At 39.6% G+C, this 26,297-nt stretch overlaps 1 protein-coding gene across 1 annotated transcript; it reads right to left on the bottom strand.

Annotated features, from left to right (window-relative positions):
• Window positions 1–11,063: 11,063 nt before the first annotated feature.
• rassf9 (Ras association domain family member 9) lies at window positions 11,064–26,055 on the bottom strand. The gene is made up of 2 exons (XM_028001344.1): window positions 25,851–26,055; window positions 11,064–12,701 (listed from the first exon to the last, which is right to left on the bottom strand). Exons 1-2 carry the CDS (start codon window positions 25,895–25,897, stop codon window positions 11,444–11,446), a joined length of 1,305 nt encoding a protein of 434 aa, XP_027857145.1. The 5' UTR covers window positions 25,898–26,055; the 3' UTR covers window positions 11,064–11,443.
• Window positions 26,056–26,297: the final 242 nt, after the last annotated feature.

Here is a 26,297-nt window from a genome sequence, read left to right as displayed (position 1 = left end):
AATAGTCAGATTCTTTTTTTAGGACAGGAATGTGTAGGTGTAAAACTTCAAAAAGGTTTCGCATAATTTAACTTTGCTCATTTATTTCGGGGCTCAACAGAAAACTGAAACAGATTAGGTAGGGTCACTCTTTGTCCAAATTGAATAATAAAAAATGTCTCCATCTGCATCAACCACCTGCGCTTGTGAGACAAATTTCCATCATTCAGGGGCCACACAAAACCAGTCTAGGGGCCGCAACTTGACACCCAGGACATCCCAGATGTAGAAGGACTTAAGTTGCCTGCATGCACCACAGCCCTCCCTGTACAAGACAGAAAACCACTGGGACGAAGTCAGAACAAGTCCAACTAGTTGTTAGTGGAACATCTACTTGGACTAGTTGGACTTGCCCAACTAGTCCAAGTCGTTGCACTAGTCAGATGTAAGAACATTTGACCTCACAAATGTTCTTATATAAGTATGTGGTGTTTACTGTGTAACTATATGCAGAGACACACACATTTACACACACTTAAAGAGACCAGTTAACCTGACAGTCATGTTTTTTGTTCTGTGGGAGGAAGCTGGAGTACCTGGAGAGAACCCACACATCCACAGGGAGAGCATGCCAAGATTATGCAGACACTATAGTAATATGCAGAAATGACTGTATGCAGTAATATCTCGCCGAATATTACCGCACACAGTTATATTCAATAACTCAGAATAAGCGTTCCAGTGAGGGTTGTCTGTTGGGCTAAAAGTAACTTTTGAAAATAACCTTAAAGTTGGTAGGAAACCTGCTTTACATTTAGCTCTTATTTCTGTATTTAAAATGTTTTTTTTTATTACTCTGATGTGATATTCTAATCTCAAACATCGTGTTTTCATTAGGCAGAAAGTCGGCGTCAACATTGAAACATCAGCCTGTGTGGAATCTGTATCAGTTTCACTTAAGGATTTAACATATTGATGTGTGTCGTTCTTCCGTGAATTTGTGAATTTAAAATGTACATATTGAGCAGAATTTTGTCGCAAGGCTCCGATAATTATAAAATAAATAAGTAAATATATATATATATATATATATATATATATATATATATACGCAGTATATATATACAATAAAAAGATTAATGGGAGTTCAGCAGGCTTGTGTAGTTGAACAGAACCAATCAGAGCCAGGAGGAGGGCCTAGATGCTGTCAATCACTCTCATGTATGCGGTGATTGAGTGATGGTTTGGTGTTCCAACTTTTTGCCCTGAGATCCAAAACTGGCTAATTTAAATGACCAAAGGGACACAAAATGAGTTCATTTATATTTTCTGTTGTTGCTGTTGTTTCGCCAGCTCAACAATAAACAAAATGTTTATGAAATGTGTATATTATGTACATATACTAAAATTGTCATCTGAAGAAATGCAGCGCTCTCTGTCAAAAACAACCAATCAGAGCCAGGAGGAGGGTCTTAGCGCTGTCAGTCAGATTTGTGTACATGCTGCTCTGTGTGCTAATGGTGAAGAAGGAACTTACCGTCCAGCAAAAACGTTGATCTGAAATCATTGATATCTATGCTAACTAGATACCAATGATTTCTAGTTAGAAATCGTTGATATCTAGCTAGCCTTAGCATTTAGGACAGACTATGTTGTGGTGAACCAGCTGTAGTGTACCAGAGAGCAACACTAGTGATTGAGCACAAGAGTGATTGACAGCGCTAAGACACGCCTGCTGATTGGTTGTTTCTGACTGAGTGGTGAACTCCTGGGTTACTTCTGGGAGAAGGCAGAGATTTTTTTTCCCCCACAGGTTCTGTCTTATATTACACATATATATATATTTTTTAATAAAAGCTACATACTGGAACTTAAACTCTAACGTTGCAGTCAGAAGCAAATGACTTCTGTCCGTTTCTTGGGTTTCTCCACCTGCGCTGAAAAGAAGAAGAAGAAAAAACACCAAAACAAAACAATGATCTCTGTAGCCTCCACCCCTGCGTCTCCACCTCGCCGTAATGAAAGGCTGCAGAAAGCAGCAGGCGGAGCTGGGCAGCATCACAGAGCACCTGTAGAAAGCAAACAGCTGCCTCCTGGACAGCAGCTCCTTTAAAGCAGGGGGATAATTAGCAGCCATGCCAAAATATAATATGTTTATGTGAGGAGGGCGGATTACTGGGGCCGCGTTTGAGGTGTGCGGCGGCAAAGAAAAGCACCGTAATGTTCACCCTGACCTTAATTTGAACTGTAGACATGTTATGTTTCCTGCAATCAGCAGCCGCGTGATTTAAATCCTATTTCACAGGCTGCGACAGTCGCCAAATTCACACACTTAGAAAAAAACACAACAAAAAAACACTCTCAGCCAGTTTGCTCTCAGCACCGCGGTGACAGTTTGTTGCTCTCCGCTCCTTTCACCGGGTGATTCATGCCTCTTGGACGAAGTGCCACTCTGACACTGAAAGCGCTTTGATTGAAGCAATTAGGCCCCGAAGGTCCTTGAACTGCGTCGACAAGTCTGGACTCGTGAGAACGTGAAGCTCAGAGGCGGTTGGGCTTCGTCGCTCTGTCACCAAATACAAATCAACCTGATGGTGGGTTGTTTCCATGAGTTCTGGCTCATGGGAACAATCTCTTTATTTTAACAAAAAAAAAGAGATTGTTTTTGTAGAAACAGAGGTTTCACCATTTTATCACCAACAGTTGTAGATGTTTTTGTTTAGTTTTGTTCAGGGGAATCTGAAACTGCATCTGCCGGGAGGTGCGTTATGGGAACGCCAGCGAGCGTTCAGGGATGTTGGCACAAGAGCAAGCTGAGTTTGATCCTGAAAGACGAGTTATGTGGGAATGAAAAGAGAGAGAGAAAATGTTTGCTCACTTCACAAAACAATCTCTGCCGGTCTTTTAGCGCTCAGGAGGAGCAGCAGCTGACTGAACTCTCCAGTCACCTCGGCTCCATGGAGACGTGAGAAGCACTCCTGGTGTCGACGTCCGAAATGTGTTTCATCTGTAGTGTGATGATGGCGGTGGGCGTGTGTGTGTGTAGAGGGGGTGCGTGTGTGTGCGGGTTTGCGGGGGGGGGGCGGTGTGTGGGTGTGTGTGTGTGTGTGAAGGGAGGAAATAGGGGTGTTCGCGTCATCCGCTTGCTCTTTCTGTCATCCTGCAAAATTGCTTTTTAAACTTCGAAATGTGATTGCTCCAAAGTATTCACACCTCTTGACAGTTTTCATATCTTCAGCTCATAACCACAAACATCAAAGTGTTTAATTCGGATTTTATGTAACCTGCACGATAGGAAATAAGTATTTGACACACCACCGGCTATGTAGTATTTTTCTTTTACTTCACAGTCATGCTCTCATTTTTTGTTTGTTTATGAAATAATATCTTTGAGAAACAGACTGGAGTTTATGGGTATAATGTGACAAAAGGTAAAGACGTTTGCAAGGCGACGGTCATTGGATACTCACCGATCTGGTGTCGTCCTGATATTGAAAAAAAAAAAATCAATATTGCATATTGGTGACAATGTAACCGACCTATTCAGTCTAATTCTATGCTTTGTGCTCTGAGTGACGTAATGCTTTATTATTTAATTTACATTATGTTTAGAATTCCTGATTGTACTTTATGACGCATTTAAAAGAGGGTTTGTTGCTGTTATCAAATACATTCATAATTCAGTAGATTTATGTCTGTGTTAAAAAACGGGAAACATTTTAAGTCAGTTTTTCTGTATCGGATCGGTATCGGTCGATACCTAAACCTCAGATATTGATATTGGTATCAATAGTGAAAAAGTGGATCGGTGCATTTGTAGTTATTTGTGTGTGTGTGTGTGTGTGTGATAAGAATTGTAGAAAAAAGAAAATCATCAATAGACATGAAATCACCACTCTCTTAAATGTAGTACTAGTTAAGAAAAATAAAGTAAAATAATTAAAAAAAAAATAGAAATGGTTAGCATCAAACTTGATTAAATTATGGTGTCATAAGAATCACTGTTAGTTTTTAGATTATGAGCAGCTCTCATGTGGTAAAGGAGTTTACCTCATAACTTACTTAGAGGAAGACGATTCATTTCCCTGTGACTGTTGACAAACTTCTAGAAGCATGTAGTCCAGTCTGTGAACTAAATGATGCTGAAAGGGATTAATTACAAGTTCATGTCAACAAATACTGATTTAATGCACCGTAGCCACAACAGAGTTAGAGTAAAGGAGCGTGCCCATCATGTTTTCTGTAATTAGGCGGTTGTTTCTGAAAACAAAACAGTTTTGCTTCGTAAAAAGAAAAACTCTTTCTGATGGTGAAAATCTCTTCAGTGGCTGACGATGACGATGACAGATTATAGTTTACTAGCGGCCCTGCTGCTGTATCTGGGAGGAGTGGCTTCCAGTCGGCCTAATTGTAATTTTGGTGCGTCTAATTATTGTTTTTTGAGATGTGGGTTTGAGGTGGTGAGTGTTTGAGTTGCTGATCTGTAAGGTAGAGCAGAAATAAATGTTGGGTGTTAAACACGGCAGCAGAGTTAAGAGCTGTGACCGCTGTTGCTGCTTCTGTTGAGAGAGGAAAGAGGGGAAAAAAGTGTTTTATCAACGTTTGAATGTTTAATTCAGTTTGGGAAGTGTTGTAACAATGATACACAGTAAACAGGAAAATTTGACTTGTGCTAAATATTAGCCAGTAACATTTTATAGAAGCAAATAAGCTTTCAACTCAAAAAAAAATTAATTTATATATATATATATATATATATTATATATATATATATATATAGTGTGTGTAAAAAGATTACACAGGGCTGGCCCAAGAGACATATATGAGTTAAATGTTCACTTAGTGCCTCCACACCACCAGAGGGCCCCCAAGAGAAACAAACTAGCATGATATACATACACTGTATGTGTAACATACAAACCAAATGCTGTTAGATATGGAAAAACAAGTTCTTATTGTTTTTATTTATGTAATGTAATGTAATGATTAATCTGCTGCCATCTGTTGGGTCAATATAAGTTAAAGTTAAGTTAACTTGTTTACTGTAAATTTAGCATTTATCAGCTGATGTTTCTTTCGAATAGTTAAAATAAACTGGCTCACTTTAATACTACCCTGTATTTCAAAATCCAAATTTTTATTTATTTTTTTTCTGTGTTACTCCTGTGAGGTTAAAATCGTAGTATCATTGGGATGCTGTAAGCTAATTACAAATGACGGTAATGGTAGCAGCTACGTTACACACATAGCGTATGTTAGAAATGATGAAGCCTCTGATGTCGATATGTTGGTATGGGTTCCCCAAATAAAAATCTGCTTAGGGTCCCAAGATGGCTTTTACTGGCCCTGAATTTGTTTCTTTCTTACAAAAACATTCTCAAAGTTTCTATGTTTTGTGTTCCATTGGTTTCCTTTGGGCATAAAAAAAGCTCTTTGCATGATTTTCATAAATATTAAAGAGGTACATTCTTTTTCAATGTGTGTTTATAGATGTCAGTATCATCTCTGCCTGGGACAGACAAGAATTGGTGGCAAAAGTAGATCTATTAAATGTGGTTAAATGGCAAATTTATAGACATGCAGACATATCTTCAGCAACTAGAAAATAAAACATAACATTTTGATAGAGTTCAAATGCCAAGTGATGTAAACACTAAACTAAGGGAAATGTTATTGTAAATGTTTACTCAAAGAAGAGCAGAGCAGTGAGTGCCAGAAAAAAATTGCTAAAGGGCAACAAATCGCTCTACTTAATTTAAAAGGCACATGAAAGACTAACAGAAAATTAAAATTCACCCCAAATAACACAACCTGTTCAACTTGTATTAAAATACTGGTTGCATTAACAAAACAAAGTATGGAAAAAAATTAAATAAAATTCAAAAAAACATACACAAAAACTTGGCAGATTCGAAAACTTGTTTTTCTCTTCAGGTAAAACCATGATGAGTTAAAGTCAAATCAGGAGATCCTGTACTTTTTACTTTTTTATTTAAAGGTTCTTTAACTTTGAAACTTAAGACTATTTCTACTGAAAAATATTGATGAAAATACATCATACATAGTTAGATTCCATCAGGTTGTTTTTTTAGTGGTGTAGGGTTGGGGGGGTTGCGGTGGTGTTTAGTCTGCAGGGCTCTACATCCTGCCAAGGACTAGAAATGGAAACCGTTTGCTTTGTTGACCTTGTTGCCGTGTAGCTTTCTCTGCGACAGGTGGCATGAGAAAAGAACCAGGAAGACCTTGATGCTGTAAAATCCCAGAGTGAGAATTGGTTCATTTTGTTATTCACTGCCATCTGAGAGCAAACGGTGCCTCGACATGTCTGAATGCAGAGCTGAGTCGAAGCAGGTTTTGTCCTCAAGGCCTACCTGTGACTTTTCCAACACACCCTAAAGGATCTCAACGGGTGTTTTTCTTTTTTCCTTTCACTTTTGTCCCTTTTCTGCCAAAGCAGCAGCACAAACAGCCAGCGAGTTACGGAGGACTGGCTCCTTGGGAGAATTATGCAACTCAAGTCTTGGGAATTGCTTCAGTGGTTCTAAAGAAACGGGAAGAAGTGACAGTTGAGACTTGGCAGTAAGCAGCCACTGGCTCTCTGCACAGCTGCAGCTCCAAGTACCTGCAGGTTATCGCCTCAGGGTTCTCACACATTTTCCATGTCAAAGGTTTATATTTTTCTAGATTTACACTTTTCTTTTAGTTTTTCTTACTGTATAGCCCATTTGAAAGTATAAATACAAAAGTTCACTGTGAATTTTATACAGACACTTCTACTGTACAGTGAAAAAATGAAGGTTGGGTAGGTGGATGGATGATTGGATGGAAGTTTCTGACAAATATATATATATATATATATATATATATATATATATATATATATATATATATATATATATATATATATATATATATATATATAAACAAGGCAATTTTTCAAATATTTTTCAACATGACTTCACACACATAAGATTCTGCCCCCCAGCTCCCTGCTGGAGGGCGATAAACTGCTTGTCGACAATGGCTACGATTGGTTTTAGCTGTCAAGATGTCAACATAAGGTGCTCAATCTTAAATGTACGAGTAATGTGTGAAAGAAAAAGAACGAAGTGCTTTGCTCCTGACTATGTCAATCAGATAACAAGGTCAGGAAAAAGTTTTAAGAAAATAAAATGGAGGGAGAGAGAAGTAGGTCAGTTGTGCTAGCTTGACTATGACAAACTTAACATGTAGATGCTCTGCGGAATCCTGTGTGTTTTGGTTCAGTTAAAAAAATAAGGTGACCTTTACATAACGACTGTCTGACAGATCATCAGTAGAGCAGGTGGTTAAATTAGCTAATAAACCACCGCTGTGTTCAGATGATCGCTTATTAATAATCACAAAATAAACATCAAGACTGAAAACATAAAACTATCACGGACTGAATGTTCTGTTCTTTATGTGTGAAACGTTTGCATTTTTTTTGGTGTTGTATCCTGACACACTAGTGGAGCTGTTGCCAGTCAATTCCCAGCCAACATACTTAGATGGGCCCCACATGGGATAAATGTGAGCTACAATATGGGTCTCACATGGTTTTCTCTGTGGTTTCCATGGTGACCCTACATGGCCAGCCCATGACAACCATTCAGCTCCTCCTTTGAGCTGCAGTTTTCAAGTTTCACACAGCTTCCGTGACTCCCCTCAGCTCCTTCAGACTAGCCAGCAGCAATTAGCAAACACCCGTTGGAGCTGTTCATCTGCTGAGCTCATTGTAGGAGCTACTTCTCAGTGAAACGCTGGTAATAACATTGTTAAAGGGTTAATAGAGGAGCCATGTTGTGATGACTTCCTGAAGGTGGAGTTTCAGAAGGAGCAGGAGTTTCATAAAGAAACAGAAACCTAATTTCAAGGAGTTCAATTACAAAGTGAAATTGCTTTTAAGCCATATTTGATGTAGGATTTCTATAACTAGTGAAGTTAACATAGTTACTTGATTGTGTTATAAAATGGCACTATGTGCCTGTAAAACATATAATACTGCCCTTTTAAATATGCAGGGGCGCACAAAGTCATTCCTAGGACTGCATACGACCCCCCTCCCCCCACCACCACCATTTGGACACTCCTTATTTATATCAATATAATATATTTTTAGATTCGTCAACATCTGAGTCAAGATAAGACGCAGTGTGAGAGCAGCTCAGTGCCAAGCTGAAACCTTAAACCCAACCGGAGACTCCTGTGTCTGATTAGCTCCTGGGAGAATAAAATATTCAGGCTCTTCCTTTCACCCGCTCAGTGCAAATCTCATTAACATTATAATACAAACCCTAAGATATTTTTCCCCCAAATTGCTGTCAGTGAAACGGATCATAAGAGCAAACCAGCTGAAAGCCACCTCTCCATCAACAGGTGTGAGGCTCCGCTGTTAAACCGTCCACATTGTAAGCTCTGCGGCTTTTCATGCCTGCTTACTTAGTAGCTTGAGACGGAGAAAGGGGAGAGCAATTACTCCGTGAAACAGATATCCCTCTGCTCCTCTGCTCGGCCCTGGGCACACAAAGTGTTGGTCTGTCAGCAGTGCCTTCGCTTGAAGAGATCGCTTTGCTGTTTTCACTGCTTCCCCGGCGACCGTTTCATTTGATTATATGCTGCGGCGGCTGAAAGCGGAGCTCTCAGGGAGCCGGGCCATTTCTCACCACTGACTCAGCCCATGGAATCCGTCCATTTCAAGCTTTAGCAGAGCTTTAGCGTTTAGCGTCACCTAAATCAGAAGCAGTTTGGCAGCGGGTCTCGTCCTGTTTGCTCTCATCAACAGATGCCAGAACGACGTCACACCGGCCTGCAGGAGTCTCTTTTTGTTAGGAAAGTAAAAATGTGCTTTGGTATTAGAGACTGTTATTCAGTCAGAGTTCTCTTTTCAGGGTCTTGGGGACCTTTGTTTATTTAGAATCTTGTCATGAGGACAGTTTTTTATTTTTTATTTTCTAATATGTGTCCAAAGATTTAGCTCTTGTTTTAATATGACGCATCATCAGGCCAATAAAAAACCAGGCAGCTTAGCAACCACCCCGAGAACCTAAACGGGAGAACACCGTGTTCCCCGTCTCACTAACTGTGATGGGGGAAAAAAATCTTCAAAATAATAAATACTGCTACTGTGAGATGATTTTTTTTCAATGTTGGAAGTTGAACTTTTTAAAACCCAGAACATTAAGAGGGGCCAGACACAAACAGCTGCGTTTCCAATAACCGCAGAATTTCACAATTTGAAATTGTGAAATTAAATTTGCTTAATGGAAACACAGCAATTTCCATAAACAAACAAAAGGAAAACACATTTTTCAATGAAAAGTTTTTGTGCTAAAATGAGGTGGTTTTTCAGCCGCATCAGAATGAATATGTTGCACAAAAAGTGCAATAGAAACACTTTGTTTCTTTCACATTAGCCACGTGACCAACAGCCGGATGTTACTGCTGGTGAAAACGACAAAAAAGACAACAGGAAGTGGTAGGAGGATGACTTTTTTCTTTGACCAATTTCCGTTTTTTGGGCGGGGGGTTTCAGAAAATTCCTGAGATTAAACTCAGATTTTTAAAACCATTTAAAAAAGAACCTACAATGACCCCGACACGCTTTTTATGTAAAAATCCAGATTCTCATTTGGATTTACATTTGACTCTGCTCCTGTCTTAAATCTTTTTTTCCCTACATCAGGTTTCTTCTTCTTCTTGAGTTGCTCTGTGTGTTGCTGCATCCATCATCAAGGCTTTTCTTCTCTCCACAAGAGCAAGTTTGCAGACCCGACTAAATATCTGACCTGTCAGTGGAGTCTGCCTTTACTCAACTGTAGATCTCTGCAATTTATTTCAAAAGTATCCCCCACTTCTTGTTGTTCTATCAAAAAATAAACCAATAAAAAAATATTGAGATTTGTGGTTGTAAAGAGACAAAAAAGAAAAATAAAATTCAACATGAATACTGTTGGCACTGTTCAAACAGCAGTGGTGGTTTTATTGACTAGCTGTTGGATTAATGGTTCATAAAGCAGAAGCAAAAACATAAAGCCAATCCAAGGAATGAAGATGTTAAAAAAAGAAGAAAAGGAACAAAAGAATCAGGTAACAAGTTTAACTGGAAATTTGTGGGAGAAAAACATGACAACTTATTTCCTTATTTCCAGCAGGCGAAAAGCAACGTCATGAATAAGAGGAAATTTGCTGTCAAGCACTTTGTTTCATTTATTTTTAGCTAAAATGTGGATAGTCCACCTGTAGCTCAGAACTAAGAGGTTTTACAGGAAGCTAGCAAATGGCTGTCATGGTCGGCCATTTGCCTGCAGCCCGTTCTGTCTTACATGAATTATTTACCTTTTTACACCTGAAGTGTTTGTGTGTTTTGAAGAAAAGCGGAAAGTGAATAAACATGATATTAAAAAGTCATAATCATTATCAGTGGATATTAAAGTAGCTCCTCTGTTAAGATGCCAGGATTGTGACTTTGATGAATCGATTCAAATGTTTTTCCAGCTGTTGTGCTGCGTGTCTGTTCAAGTCAGCTGGAAAACAAACAAATCTGTAAGGGAGAAAAATAATAAAGAAGCTCCAACCTGGCTTTGCAGCACAATAGACCAATGCTGCCAACATGCCACATCTTCACATGTGACTCTGGATTAGAAAACGGAAAGTGTTACATCTTAAAAATCAACTTTTTGCTTTCTTTTTAATGTCATAGTAATTGGAAGCACAAATATCCAACAGCTTCCTTGCTTTTCTTTCTTTTGGTAAAGGAAACCTAAAAATCCCTTTTTACTGTATGTTTTAAATCTGCAATGATTTCTCCATAAGAACTACTATTTGCTTCATTAACAATCTGTTTTTACTTCTAAGAAAATCAGATTTTTGTCGCCCACAGGCAGTTTTACTTTGATGATTGTGGCTCATGTGGCAGAAGGTTTGGACACTATTAGACCAATTCAAAACGCAAAGTTTTTAATAGCGTTTCACTGTGAAATAAGTGTTTTGCACCGCTGAATGGTTGCCATGGAGACTAAAGTATTTCACTAGCATGTTTAAAAGAATCCAGGCAACACTCCAAGTAAGTTTTTGATGAAGGATTTATAGCATGATATAAAGTTGATTTCTTAATAATACTGCCCTTTTGCAGGTTTAAACAGCAACAATTTGGACGTTTTTACTAATTTACTTTGTTAAATATTACAGAACATCACATTGAAGCTGGAAAAAGTGATTTATTTCACAAAAAAACCTGACATTGAAGCAGGAGAGTTTTGATTTTTTTTAAACCCAGTGTATGTACAGCAAAAAAACCAACAACAAACAATAAATATATCTCTCTAGAAAAGCAAGAAGCCAGTTTTTCTTTTTTGCTGAAAGTAAATTTACATAGCTGGAAGGTTCAACCCTACAGATGACATGTGAGAAGCAAAACCTGCGACTGGTGTGTTACGCAGCGTCTCTAAACATCTGTATCAAGCGGGGGAGGGAAGTCGAGACACGGCGACAGCGAGTCCTGGCTGTGGGTGGAGCTAATCCCCGTGTCAGAGTCCGTGTCTGTGGCGTCCGCCGGCGACTGGCTGGGTTTGAGTTTTACCGCTCGGGTCAGGCTGTCCTCAGGCTCGTGTTTGAGGAGGACGAGGCTGAGCTTCGTTTCCTCCATGCTGTCCATGGTTTGTAGGGAGTTAAGCTGGGCAGCCAGCTGCCAACATTCCTGGTCCTTGGCCATCAGCGAACCGTCCACGTAGATGAGCTGCTTGTCCATTTCTGCAACTTGGTTCTGCAGAGTCATTCCGCTGAAGAGGCTGCGCTTCAGTTCATCCTGTAGTCTCTCAACTTCTGCTTTGTAGAAGGAATCATCGGTTTCAGAAAGGGACGTAGCGGCGGCCGCCCCTTTCTGCTCGCCTTCCTCTTCCGGAACCGGAGGGAGGCCGAACTTCCTCAACTCGCCGTCGATCTCCCGGGACAGCTGGAGGATGAAGTCCTTGTGTTGCTGGACCTGCGTTTCCAGCTGCTCGATGCCGTCGCAGGCGTAAAAGTACTTCTCCAGCTGCTCCTCGCTGTTTGCTGCCAAACTCAAGCCACAGGCCTGGTCCGAGAGACTCTTTGAGTCGTCTCGCGGTCGGTACTGGAAACACTCGAGCTCCGAGTCCACCTCCCTCATGCGCTGGATCTGCTCTCTGATGGTGTGGTCCTGGTGGAGGATGAGCTCCACCATCCGTTCCACCTCCTCGGCGCCCGGGGAGTTCCTGTTTTCGTTGTGAAGTTGCTCGAGCTTCCGGAAAGCCTTCCTCACCATGCGCTTTTGCTTGTCTGCCGGCAGAGGCTGGGCGCCCTGAGCCCGACCGAACTCCCATCGCTTCGGCCTGGCTCCCTTGGACTTCGTACCCTTCTTCGCCGTCTGCGGAACGAAATCGCTTGTTTTCACCAAAACGAACTGGATGAAGGGTTTCTCATCGCCCCAAGCGTACCAAAGTCTCAGGATTCTGGTGAGAGGTGGCAAGGCCCGTTCGAACCCTCTCCAGCGCTCCACAAGACAGAAGTCTTTGGGCTCCCCGTCCAGGAGCCTTTTGCTCTCCGGGAGAGACTTGTGGTCCTCCAGTAACGCCTGAATCATATCTGTGCATGTTGTGTGCTTTGTGACTCCGCAGACGACCTTCTCCTCATTGCAGACAGTAACTTGAATCTCCTTCCCGACCACAGGATCAGTATGTTTCATCCTGGGCGAAAGAGAGAAAGAAAAACAATGTTCACAATTGTGGCTTTGGAACGACATGTTTGGAAGTTCTTTGCATCCACTTTCACCTACTGTAGCTTTTACTAAGTCCTTTTGTCATGGTAGTTTTGACAGCAGACTTTGATGTCTAATTCGCTGTAAAATTTATATAAATATCAGAGTTCACTGTGAAATTGCATTCATAATTCAATTTGAAGCCCTGTCATGATTGTTTATGTAAGTTTAATCTTTTTGAACTTGTGGTTTTAATAAAATCTCCCTCCAGGACCCTGAAATGAGAACTCTGGCTGAATGCTGGTCTCAAGACATGACAAGCTAACAGCTCAGTTTTTGGACACCAGAGACAACATTCCTCAGTAACATGTCCTGGGTGCTAGCAAGTTCTGCTAATCCACCTCCTTTGTTTTTGCCGCTCCGCTCTAAATCTTTGCGTGGCGGTTTGGTTAGAAAGCCAGGCAGAGAGACGCTGGAGTCGGGAATATAATTCTTGGATTATGATTGACTGAATGCAAAGCTACTGTATTTGTTTATTGTACAGGGAAGTCTGCTATCAACATTCAAATTCAAATATTTTTTAAAAACAAGACTTCTTCTGATTCTTTGACAAAATGTTGAGGTGGCAAACTAGCATGGACCACAAATCTCAATGACAATCTCCCATCCCAGACTGGAGTGTCTCTCACTGGCCATCCCAGGCTGACAGTCCTTTCCTTTGTACTGGAGGTTTGGACTTGAATATTTTTTGAGTTTCGTTCCTCTACTGCAGGGAAAGTGGTTGGAAAAGTTTGCTACATCAGAAATTACTTGGAAAATGTGTTTCCATCTCCAATTTTACACATTAACTCTTTTTCCGGAAAAGTTAAAATAAATAAATAAAAACAAAAAAAACACCTCAGGCCAGCATACAAACTTTTTTTGCAAATTTGAGGAAGCTATTTCAAACTTTGCCATTTTCATCAACCTTCTCTAATGCAACACTTGCATAATAAAAAACATGGATGAAAACATAGCTATTGTTCTTGCTGTTGTCCGGTGATGAACTGGTGACCTGTTTAATGTCCACTTTGTCTTTTGCCCAGTAACTGTCTTTCCACCTCTAAAACTTTGTCAGTATCCCACTGATGTAAAAAATAAATAAATTTAGCAATTGCGATGTTTGCATTAAATAAAAACACAATTAAAATCACACAACGTCAACAGAAACCGCGCCACGCCATCATCACTTGTGTGAAACCACCTCATCCTAGCGCCAAAACGTTTCATCAAAATTAAGAGTTTTTTTGATATTAGCATGTTTCCATTAAGCAAATAAAATTTTTGAAATGTCAAATTGTGCAGTTATATGGTGAATGGAAACACAGCTACTGACTGCTGGAGCCTCCACTACTATCCAATGCAACGGACAGCGGAAAATTCAATATAAACAGAATTTTAGTTTTCCCCAAATGTTCTTAAGCATTATTTTGTGTTCTTGTTGCAAACTGGATGCATCATTACATACACAGTTTATAGAACAAGGCAACATTTGACAGCAAGACCCCACTGGATAACATGACAACCATTTCCTAAATAAAAAAGCCTGATAGAGCCTCTTAAAGCAGTGGCTCCAACAATATAGCCTTGAATGAACTTTAAATATAACACCATTCCACCTCTTTTCATGACTCAATGCTACACTGATGCTTTTCCATTAGGCCAGTGAGCATAAAACTGGATTCAGTCATTTTGTGCTTCCCTGCTTGATTCTATTAGGCTGTTACTCATCATCTTAGTCATCAGAGATGATCATTTGGTTCTAAGCTATTTAACCCCAAGGCCCTCATTAGGGTTTTGTCTGCATCATAAAACTTGTTCAAAAATTGACCACTGATGGGCTGATGATGTCCATCTTTTACCAGCCTAATGGAGCACCGGTAATATGCCGGCCCTAATATCCACTCATTAAAGGACACGCAGACAGCCACAGTAGATAACGTAGCCAAACATTTCAATCTTATTTGAAGATAAAGAGGGACGCATAAAGTTATCAGTTTGCTCTGAAGATGACAGGTTTGGATTTTTTTGTTTTTTTTTGAAGATGATTTGATTTATCGGAAGTCTGTTATTGTCTGCCAAGATCCTGTTTCATTTTGAGCAAAGGCCTCAGAAAACAAAAGCGAAATGACTCATAATTCTCCTGCAGCTACAGTCCCAACCTAATCACAGAAAGATCATTTGCATAATGTCACTGAAAGACAAAAACATGAACTCCAGCTGTGGCTCTCAACCTGGGGCTAATTTTGTGGTTTGAAGAAATATTGTTATACTTTGGCAACCTGGTCGATGTCAATTCGAGAGCCTGTTAGCATCAGTAAATCAAATTAATGTGCTGTCTAATGTTAAGTTTCACTTGGAAAAGGTTCACACACTTTGTTTCAACTAGTAAAACTGAATGACATCAACTTATCTTCTGCTGGGTTTGGTGTTTACTTTTATATATTTTGCCCTATGGCCGCGTTTGTCTTGTTTTTAAAATGAAAAATAGTTTTAAAAATTAAAAAAAAAGAAACTGAAGCGGGTTCAGCTTGACTATCAAATGATTGGTACCTTTTCATTGCAAACACTAAATACTATATATTGGAATATTACATAATTTCCAAGGTCTTGTAAGTATTTTCAAACCTCTTGACCTTTTTTTTTTATTTTGTGTCTTTACTAGCACAAATATGGAGAGTGAAAAGTGCCAGATTACAATAAATAAATAACTTAAGAAATAATTACTTAACTGTGTCATTAATGTATTAAAAATAAATGATGCAATAAATACAGAAATAACTGATTAAATGTAAAATCATAAGTTGTGCAATAAAACTTTTCTGATTTCATTTTAAAATCTGGATATAATTATTTCACGAGTTAAATTATTTCATGTCCCTGTGCTGCGGCACATCGTGAATTAATTTAAAAAGTCCACTTCACACATCCCATCCGCATTTTAAGAGTTATTTCTTTTATTGTCATTTGGCACTCTCCACTTTCCATACGCAAATCTCAACTGATTTTTGATCTGAACAGTGAGAAACACATTTGTATTCACTGCCAGTGTCAACACCTTGTAGAATCTGCTTTCGTTAAAAGTACACTGCTAGTTTGTGGGGAATGTCTCCTGACTTTTGCACATCACAAAAGTCCTTCCATAAAGAGCTGATGTGAAAACAGAATCGAAAACCTTACAGACAACGAAACAAATGCAAAGGAGAAATGCTCCAACCACAGGAAATGGAAGTTAGAAAAAGTAAAAGTAAGAAAGAAATCTAGCAAATAGCAAAAACAGGAAGTGTAAAATGCTGCAAAGTCACTCCACAAAATGGAAGTCCTCCAGACCACTAGGGGCTGTCTAGAGTAGCAGCATATTTACATTCCTAAATATGCTACAATATACAATATTCTACAATACTGCGAAAGAGTTTGCCAAAGAAGTGTAGAGCGGTTTTCTTTCTTCTGGACATCCCGTATAAATCACGACGGGTCTGATCCCATGTGATTTGGTGATCGACTCCCCCTAGTGGTCTGGAGCACTTCCGTTTCGCACAGCGAGTTTGCAAGTGTTTTATACTTGCTGTCGCTCTTGCTGTTTGCGTCATTTTTCCTTTTGCTACTTTTTTCTGTTATTGCAGCAGTTTGCTGTTGCATTTGCTTTTCGTGTTTTGGAGTTTCCATTAGTCATGTGTTTACATCACATTTTGAAGCTTGTTGTGTGTTTGCACCTGTTGGCCGCCATAGTTATGAATAATCTGATGATGGATAGTATCTGCTTCATCTCAACTTTTGCCACTCACTGAACAGCAGGAGAAAATAAAGATGATACAGATATCCATTGTGTCATATCTTAAGAGATATAAAATAGTCCCTTCAGAATGGAGCCTACAAGCTATCTCCCATTTAGCAGGTATAAACTTTATACCACAGTATTTTAGTTGCAGCACAACATAAAAACATAACCAGAGTGCTGTGTAAACTACAACTGAATCAAGTCTCTGGAATGTGGCACATTGCGTATTAAAGCCTAGTTAAAGGTTACACAAACCTTCGCAGGAAATCGGGGAGAAGAAAATACCTGAGGGAACACAAACCCGACCCGCCTCTGGCATTTCTACACGTCTCGCGTGACAAATGCACCCACTGTTTGTATTCCCCACTAATGCTACCGCTGCAAGATGAAGGAAGCAGCGGGCAGAAGCAAATAGCCACACCTAATCTAACACAGCAGGTCTGCCATTAGTCATATAGGCGATGGAATATTAGGGCTATGGTGGAAAACAAAGGAGGAGTCAATTTAAAAATAAAAATCTTTGAGATTATTCTCAGGAATTTTCTAGAAAAAAACAAACCCTTTTAAAGATCAGAAATGTTCTTGTTTTTCTAGAAAATTTCTGAGATTAATCTAAAATTTTCTTTTTGTTTTTTAACGGAAATTCACTCTTTTTTTCTTTTTTTTTTTTTTTAGAATGACCTTAATAGACCGTCTCACATATGTTTGTGCTTTTTGAAGTACAAAATATAAGTTTAAAATTCAGAAAAGAAAACTACGAAGGAATCAGTCATTTTTTCATAAGGACATGGAAGTGAAGGGAACAAACAAAGCAGCTCTACCAGACTTCTATAAATAAACTAAGGTGTAAATATGTGACAAACATGTTGCTCTGGTCAGTCATTAACAGTGAAATAAATACACTGTACAGACAATTGTGTATTTTGAAGCGGGTGATCCAAGGCCTCAGCTGTACAGGAAGAGGGGACAGCAGAGCAGGGAAACACCTGTGTTTGTCCTGGACCACAATCACCGACTCCCAGGCAACTTCCTGCTGCTGCAGTTTGACCACAGAGGGAGGAAGGGGAAGAATGGGTTCCATATCGGTCAGCGCCAACATGTTTTCAGCTCAGCTCCACTTTGGGAAATATGAGTTAGTGGCAGCTCTCGTCACAGCGGTTTTAGTCTGGATAGAACGCAGCCATTCAGAGACCAGAGACCAATATGTTGCTTTTTGATCCACAATAGGAATAAGTTTCTGTTTAATGTGTAAAAGAGTACAAATAACACACTTCATCAAACCTTACACAATGTGAGCTAACCGCCTACCAGCCTTATGATGCACCTGGATTTTGAGAAGTATCAGTTTAAAAACTGCCTAATTTTTTTTTTTTGTCATTCTGTCAAACTAATGCCATAACCTTGTTAGAACAAGTAGAGATTATATCAGTACAACATGAAAAGTTTGTTTCTCCTGTTTCTGTTTTCAGCACATTTAGTATAAAAATGTTCATTTGTATAACTCTGTGTACTCTGAGTGCTTTAAGATTGCTTCAGCTTGCTGTTAGCTTTCTTTTAGCTTTTTCTGTTACCTTCTGGCTGCTTTCTTCAAGTTTGGCTCAGCTGGCTGCAAGTTTTATTTAGCTGTTTGCTTCCTGATGACTGTAACTTGCTACTAGCTTCCTCTTAGCTCCAGCTTGCTGTTAGCTTCCTGTTAGCTACACCTGACTGAAGCTCAAGCTCTTAGCTTCAGCTTCCTGTTATTTTCAGCTAGCTGTTACCTATATCTAGCTGCTAGCTTCACGTTTGGTTCAGCTAGGTTTTAGCTTCCTGTCTGAGTCATTAAAAGTAAAGCGGTTTTTCAATAACTCGTGGACTTAGGACGTCCTGTGATCATATAAAAGGCTTGGCCTTTTTACATAACTCAGGTTAAATTCCACTTCTAATACTTGTTGTTGTGGCTGTCCAGTTGAATTTCATGCTAGTAGCTTGAGAAGGTGAGGGAAGTTAATTTAAATGGAATCTGTGGAGTCAGGTTTTCAAATCACAGCTTATTTTAAAGTGTCTTATTTAAAATAAGCTGCATTGGCTTCTACATTGCCTTAGGATCAACTATTAAAGTGTTGATGCGTTTGGATGTTCTGAAATTCCCCACATTCCAAACAAGGATTAGTTTCACAGACTAGTTAAATTACACCACTAACAAAGTTACTCTTTGAAGGGATTTAATAGGTTGTTTCTATTACATATTCACTTTTCCCTGCATAAACAGCCCCCTGGTTTATCTCATCACTGAGATGTGTGGTTCATATAATTACCCTAGGCTTTGGCTAATAGAGTTAATAGGTGAAAACACTGAAAATCTACAATTCCCCATGAGTTTTGATTTTTTAAATTTTTTTATTTATTTAGGAATATTGTTCCATTTTATGTAAACACTGAATAGTTTGTCAAAAGCCTCTTTTTGAAAAAAATGTTTTTTTGTTATTGCTGGATAATGTATGCAGAAGTCATAGTTTAAAAGACAAAACAATGTGTCATTCATATGTAAAATGAAAGTGAACTGGCACGTTAAGGATGTTTTCCCTCCTGTAAGTCCAGATGGGACTCAGATGGGAAAACAATCAATTTGGTTCGATTGGGGACCAAATTTGTTACACTTTCAGCTGCAGTTCACTTTAATGCTGTACTTTGGGCAACATGTTTATTTTCCCACTTTGATGGCGCTGTATCACAAACCACTGAAGGAAACTACACAAATGTCTCTGAAGACACTGAGCACAACTTCTTTCGTCACAAAATGGACACAGAAATGGAGTGGTGTCATATTTTAGTGGATATAGGATTTCTCTTTTGTCTTTGGCAAAAGATCACAAGCCATTTCTTGTGCTAGCGCTAGCCTTGCGTGTTTGTTTTTGGTTGTGTTTACCCAGAATGCCCAGCATTGCCAGAATGTCCTCTTCTTGCGTTTGGAGCGGTCTCCGGTCCGCTTGACATTTACGATATGCATTCGAAACACAGCAGAGTTCACTTCAACCAAACCGAGATCTAGGTATGTAGGTAGACCAGAGTTCGATTACGCATTCACAAGTCCACAAACAAACCGGACTTTCTAAGTAGACGAACTAGAGTTTGACTAAAGTGGACTAAACAGAAGTGGTGTGAATGCACTGTAAGACTTCAAAGATGCAGCACTGCGAAATGACGAATGTCATTCTTGAAGAAAATGTTGCATGAGAACAAACATTTTGATGAGACTGTAGTCAGTTGTCAGGAATGCCAGAACACACGCAACCAGCGGATGCATCAGTGGGCTGATTGCATCACAAAAAAGACTATGATAAGGGCTGACACTTTTTGTGCCACTTCGGATGTTGATCTGGATTCAGAAAATGAGGGTGCCTTCATAGGTCAAACTCCTTTGCTTGATAAAAGATAATCCTGTCAGGGATGTTGACACAAACTCGAAACAAATGCATGGCATGCGGAACCAGAGAGACGCTTCACCTCCATGTCCCCGTCCATCTACAGCTCGTCACAGTGAGGACAGATGGCGAGTAGCTAATGGCACAGGACTGGTTGGAGCTCAAGAAAGTGCATTCAAGAAACCCGAGCAGACCGATCTGACCTCAGGTTGAACTTGGAAGCTCTGATGCACCGGCAGACATCAGACATGTGGGAGGAAACCTCTTCTTAATTATAGGAATTCAGGACGCGGGGTTCAGTGTGGAAGGATTGCCTTGCAGCTAGACTGCGGTGGCATGGTCCCGTCAGTCGTAGCACTCGTAATAACAACTCTAATTCCCTGTTGTGTCAGCAATTTGCCAGATGCAGGTTTTCGCAGAGGACTGCGTGCAGGTGGTTTTTAACAGGCCACAGCAAATGACAGAACTCACAAGCTTTCACTGTCTCTGCACGTCAACTAAGGTTAGAAAATGTGAGATAATGCCACAGTGGCAATCTTCTCTCCTATGTCATTAGTGCATTTTACAGTGCAAGAAATATTATCAAAGTCACACTTGATAAAAGCTATATTGGATGACATTTAAATAAAAGTTGAACATCATTCAGTTGGTATGACAAGCTGCGTTCACCAGTCCCTCTCTGACCTGAGGGATATTTCTAATAGAGTTCTGTATGGCGGATCTATCTCTACCCGTCTTATATTTCTCACTGGTTCTTTCAGTGTCTCTGGATTAAATCTTATCAACTTCCCTACAATTTATGGCCTGGATTTTGGACCTTGGACTATGTTTTTGTTACTGTTTATTCCATAAACTCTGACCCCAGGATTGCTAGCTTTAAAATGCGATGATGTTCTTTTGAATTTTCAGTCAGCACTTTTCTTAACTATTTTGCTGATTTGTGTATAGAAGCACCGAAACCGAACATCTATTTACCTCAACTCTGTCTTCACAGCCTTTCAGGCCATCTTTATCTCCAGTGGCAGCCAAAAGTACAGACTAACATGAAACGTCAGCAGTAATGTATGTTTTAGTTCAAACAGCTCATTATGACGCTGGACGGAAAGCTGAGAGATCAATAAAGATATTGAATTTCCTTCTGAGCTGGACGTGAATGTTTGTTACAAATGTCAATGTGTAATAGGAGCCATTTTGTTCAAACCTACAAATGTCAGTGTCATTACATCAGAGAAGAAGAAGTCGGGGGAAACAGAAGGTTTGTAAACAGTCATTCTAGATAGATTTTCTGGATTTAATAAAAGAATTACAGTTATCCTCTTGCTGTTTGAATATTTGAAAATTGGACCATTAGGCTAAACTTCGTCATTCAAACTACCTTAAAAAAAACCTCTACTTCAGTAAAATGTGTTTACTTGTAGAATGTTGTCAGACGTCTGATGATGTTAAGTAACATTATGAAAATTAACCTTGAGCGAATGTTAATACACAACCAAACCAAAACTCTCTCATTGGCCTTTTCTGGACCAATCAAATTAGCTATGGCCATTTTTTCTTCATCCAGTTATGTGAAAAGTTTAATACAAGAACATTTAATGAAGTTCCACCCAAAACAAATATGGGTATTAAGTATTAAAGAAATAGATCAAGTCAAAGGTTTACATCTAACCAAGAACCGAGCTTTTCCTAAAGGTTTGAGACTTCAAATTATTTATTTTAAATATTCTTAATCCACCATTTGATTATTGAGCAACTTACAACCTTAAAGTCATAAAAACATTTAACTACAATCTGAGGTGGCTTGCAGCAAAATCACTACTTTGCTTAAAATCAAAACTTAGATGCTAACATTTTCTTTTTGGACATTAAAGCAAATATTAATTCAAGTGTTTGTATGCAATTGCTTATATACAATGGATTTTTTTGGGAGTGAGACAAAGTAGAAACAAAAGCACAAAACTGTCAAACCAAGCTTCGCGTTTTTAAAATTTACTGGACTTGTTTTATAATGACTCCTCTATGGAGCTAAATTGGGGCCATAAAGTTTGTTCAAAGGAAGAAAAAAAAGACCTTGAATCTGAGAAGTAGTTTAGAATGTTCTTTTCAGTGTCACGTTTTTTCAGTTTCAAAACTTTTTTTCCCAATTTCAAAATAATTTGTCACTTTCAAATATCCCCCCCCCCCTCCCCTGTTTCTAATTATCTTCCCTTTGAACAAACCTCTGGGGGGAAAAAAAGGAAAAACCAAAACATCATGAACACAGTACAAGTCTTCAATTACATGACTTGCCAAGGATAAGATTATGCCCAGTTTTCTTTAACTTACGTGTTGATGTTTTCTATGAATATTAAAGGGAAACAAACCAGAGACAAGAGAAAAAAAAAGAAAAGCAGGACAGGAACAATCAACTTCTGGACAGAAGGGGCTTCCTGTCGTTCTTATCTGAGCGAGGATGAGGGATGGAGGAGGAAATAACATTGCGTCTCTATCTGGATGTGTCCATCTCTGAGATGACTCCCACTGTGATAGGCATCTCTGAGCAGAGACACAACACAAACCTTCTCCACCAAGCCCTCCTCATCTCTGAAACACCAAATTAGGTTCTCCTTGGATGAAAGATAAATTGCTTCCCCTGATTCACCCAGTGCAAATTAGTGTCTTTTTATTTGTTAGCTTCTGTGAGCTGATTTGTAAATGCTGAGCCGTTTTGGTAGCTAACTGGCCTTGGGTACGGCAGTGGGCTGAACAGTAACACCAGCTGCTTTTAGCCACATTTCTCACTGGCCGGCAAGATCAGCCTTTGGGTCTGATGAAAGTATGTTTAATATCTTGGCAAACCAGCCTCATCGGAAAACATATTCTAATTTACTGAATATGACTGGAAATGTTAATATGAGATGAAGATTATTCATGGTGCTAACATTACTATAACCAGGACGTAGAGGAGTTTGACGATACCTGGTAGGTATTAAACACTTTATATTGGTACAAAACTGTTTGAGGATGTTCTTTTTTATTAACATTCTGAACATGTTGCAACAGGCACTCGTTTAGTCTTTTTGGGGGGTAAAATGGAACCATATTTTAGATATGACGCCATTTTGGATACGTTCTAAAGCCAAAATCTCTGGAACCGATAAGCAGGATTGTTAAACAAGCAGCTTAACAATTCAAAGGAAATCAACTGCTGAGAACTGATTGAAGACATTAAGTTGTTTTGTTTTTATGTTGGATGGCAACCGCGTCAGAATACGCTCTCTGCAAAACGTCAAAGACTCTCCTGTCAGCTACAAAGAGGCTGAGCGAATCTAAGCCAACGCATTTCATCCTCTGACAAGTTTTAATGTTTCACAGCTCGGCTCAGCATCTCGGTGCGAGTTTGAGCCGGTCTCTGTAATCAAACGTCTGACATATCTGCAGATCTACACGCTTCACATAATTATAGGTGCTACAATTGTAATTACCGAGCAAAGCACACACACTCGCACACCGAGCGGCAGACACACCAACGTAAGACGGCGACCAGAGACGACTTTAGTCTGACTGTCTGAAGTTATCAAAGGCTGTGGAGAGATTGAAGATATAGAAAAACAAATCCAGTCTAGTGATGGTGCCACTGTCAAAGCGTTTAGCGGCAATTAAACATAATAGCCCACTTTATATCTTTGTTGACTTTGGTGGTGGTTAAAGTTTCTGATAAGTAGAGCTAATGGAAATTCACTCCCCATCTCTTAGAATCTGTCTTGCCAGAACAGATTCTAGAAGAGTTTGAATGACGACCCACAAACAAAATAAACTGCTGCGTTATTTTCTTTAGCCTAAACGCTGAGGTTTGCACTTTTGGGACGTTGAGTTAAAAAGAGACTTGAGAAGGCCTCACTTGAACTGGAATCAAAATCAGCATTATTTGACAACACATTCTCACTCCCGACTCGTCATATATTGACGAGTTGGGACGTTTTCTGACCATGCGTCACATATTGACGCGAAGGTTGATTTTTGCAAATGGCACCAACCTCAAACAGTTTGTGTCCAGGATGTGTGGAGTCTGCAGATATTTCAAATTCAAAAGTACTTTGATCCCAAAGGTAAATTAAATACTAATAATATTTTGTCAATGAGCCAAACCTCAGTGATGGATAAAAATAGGTCAGCAAAAATTTACCTGATCAGACTTCACTGATATTCACAGATTAACATACAATAGACGATGAAATGGGCTGTATAATAACGTCACTGTTTATAGATTGTGTTAGCAACTTTAGTTTACACTACAGAAAAAGTTTGTTCACTTAAGCTAACATTAGCCTAAAACCTGCTAAGTAGTTAGCACTTAGAAGTGGTAGCTATAATTTTTTACACTTTATGGGGACAAAGGCAATAAGAAAATATGTATTATATATAATATATAATATAATGATGTATATCATTTTGAAATGTTGCTTTCTAAATTGTTTGTCAGTAAAAGTCTTATTACACATATTGGCGTTGATAGCGTTAGCTCTTTAGTTAGTGTAGCGAAGGTTCTACGTTTTTCGCCACCGGGTGGCGGACCTCCCTCTCCCAGTCCAAAGTAATCAACACCCGAGCCTTTGTAACAGTTAGCATTCAACTAATAAGAAAAAAATGCTGAATTTTAACACAAATCCAAAAAATTCTAACAATAGCAAACCACAATGTATAATATAACATATTTGTAACTGGTCTGAACCTGTGTGTGCTGGTCAATTTACTGTTTCTCTCTTTTTAAAATTTAAGCTAGCATAATGGCTTCAGGCTACAAAGACAGTTTTCTGACTTTAATCCTGTTTGTTAATGTCGCACTGTCTCATTTTTAATAACTAGTGACACAAAAAAATCAAGTAAGCAAAATTGGCATTGATTAATCCAACTGCTACATCAGTACTACTAGCTCAGATTGCTAAGCAAGTCTGATATTAGAAGTTCTACTGTGGCTAAGCTAACTACTGCTAAATACTACTGGATACAAACTTGAATTCCTGCTCCAAGACAGAAACTTCTCTCAAAAATGATGCAACATATCAGCCTCGCAGTTCGCAACACTGTAAAAAACGAAGAACAACTGACTGAACCAACGTCTTCTGTTCAGTTCCGATGAGTATTTTTCCAAGATAATTACGAAATGTTAGAATTTAACCACTGCTGGACATTAAAATGCAGTGCAAGAAAAACTGCCGTCGCTCCGACCACACAGAAGTTCCCACTGAGCAAACCTTATATTTGCAACTTCAAGAAACACGACTGGGCCTCTGCCAGAAGAGAGATGGATCAAAGGTTGAAGATGGGTGTTTTCCAAACTGCTACAGAAAACTGAATTAAAAACAAGAATGTTTCATGCTGCACTGCAGAAGCTGAAACATATTTTCTATATACGGTTTTGACAGAAAAGGTTGCTGTTAATTACAGAGCGGGGGAAGGTCAAAGGTAAGATCATGAACTATCATTTCTGAGGAATGAGAGCCACCGCTAAAGTTCAAGCATTAATGCTGCGGTGACAACAAAATCAGCAAAACTAAGATCATCCCTCATCCCAATCCCGCTCCAATTGAGTCAGAGCTCCTGCTTTTCTCCTGCTATTTCCAATAAAAATGTTACACACACGCCTCAGGATTTACAGTCAAATCTGCGGGTTGGAGTCAACATTACAGTCTAATCCTCAGAGGTTTATAATGTGTCATAAACGGGATTAAATACATCTGTTTCACTCAGTTATATTGCTTCCTAAGGTGCACATGAACAGCAGCTTAACCCGCTTTGTTCCTGAAGCTGCACAAATCCGACGCGCACCGCGCGCGCTGCGTAATTCGGCTCCGCGCGCAGGAGCGCCTTCTCTCTGCACAGCAGAACTCGCGCTTGGCCGGTTTCAAGTAACCCTCCGACCGTCTCATCATCAAGTTACCTGTTCTTCAGTCGAGCTTTCAGGAAGTTCTTTCCAAACGGAGCCATGACTCTGGAACGCGAGAGGGAACAGACGGGGAGACGGCCAGCCAAGACGGTCCCGGCGATCCGAAAACGCGCTACAGTCCCAGCAGCATGGCAGGACGCTCACTGACTACGCTGTGCTGGAATGTTTCAGATGGGGAGAACAAAAAAAAAAAAAAAAAAAGTTTGCAGGAGCGTCCCGGCTACAACTCTGTCCGCCCCCATCCGAGGGAGGTGTTTCCTGAGAAACTCTGCTCTAACTCTGCCCCCTTCCACCTGTGGGAGCTGCCGCAGGTGGAGACGCTAAACCAGATATGCCACTCTTACACTCCAGTAGAAAAACATCTTTTTTTTGTTGTTGTTGCTGTTGTTTGTTCGTTTCTTTAACATGATTTTTATTGAACATTTTTTAAGCTAAACCAGT

Source organism: Xiphophorus couchianus, chromosome 2 (genome assembly GCF_001444195.1).
Source record: "Xiphophorus couchianus chromosome 2, X_couchianus-1.0, whole genome shotgun sequence".
Taxonomy (NCBI): domain Eukaryota; kingdom Metazoa; phylum Chordata; class Actinopteri; order Cyprinodontiformes; family Poeciliidae; genus Xiphophorus; species Xiphophorus couchianus.
This window is presented reverse-complemented; position numbering and strand designations above follow the sequence as displayed.

Excerpts from the sequence above, each read along its gene's own strand:
- rassf9 (XM_028001344.1), bottom strand. The coding sequence starts at position 25,897 with ATGGCTCCGTTTGGAAAGAACTTCCTGAAAGCTCGACTGAAGAACAG. Across the intron at positions 12,702-25,850 it reads AAAGCTCGACTGAAGAACAG|GATGAAACATACTGATCCTG; the intron begins GTAACTTGATGA and ends TCTTTCGCCCAG.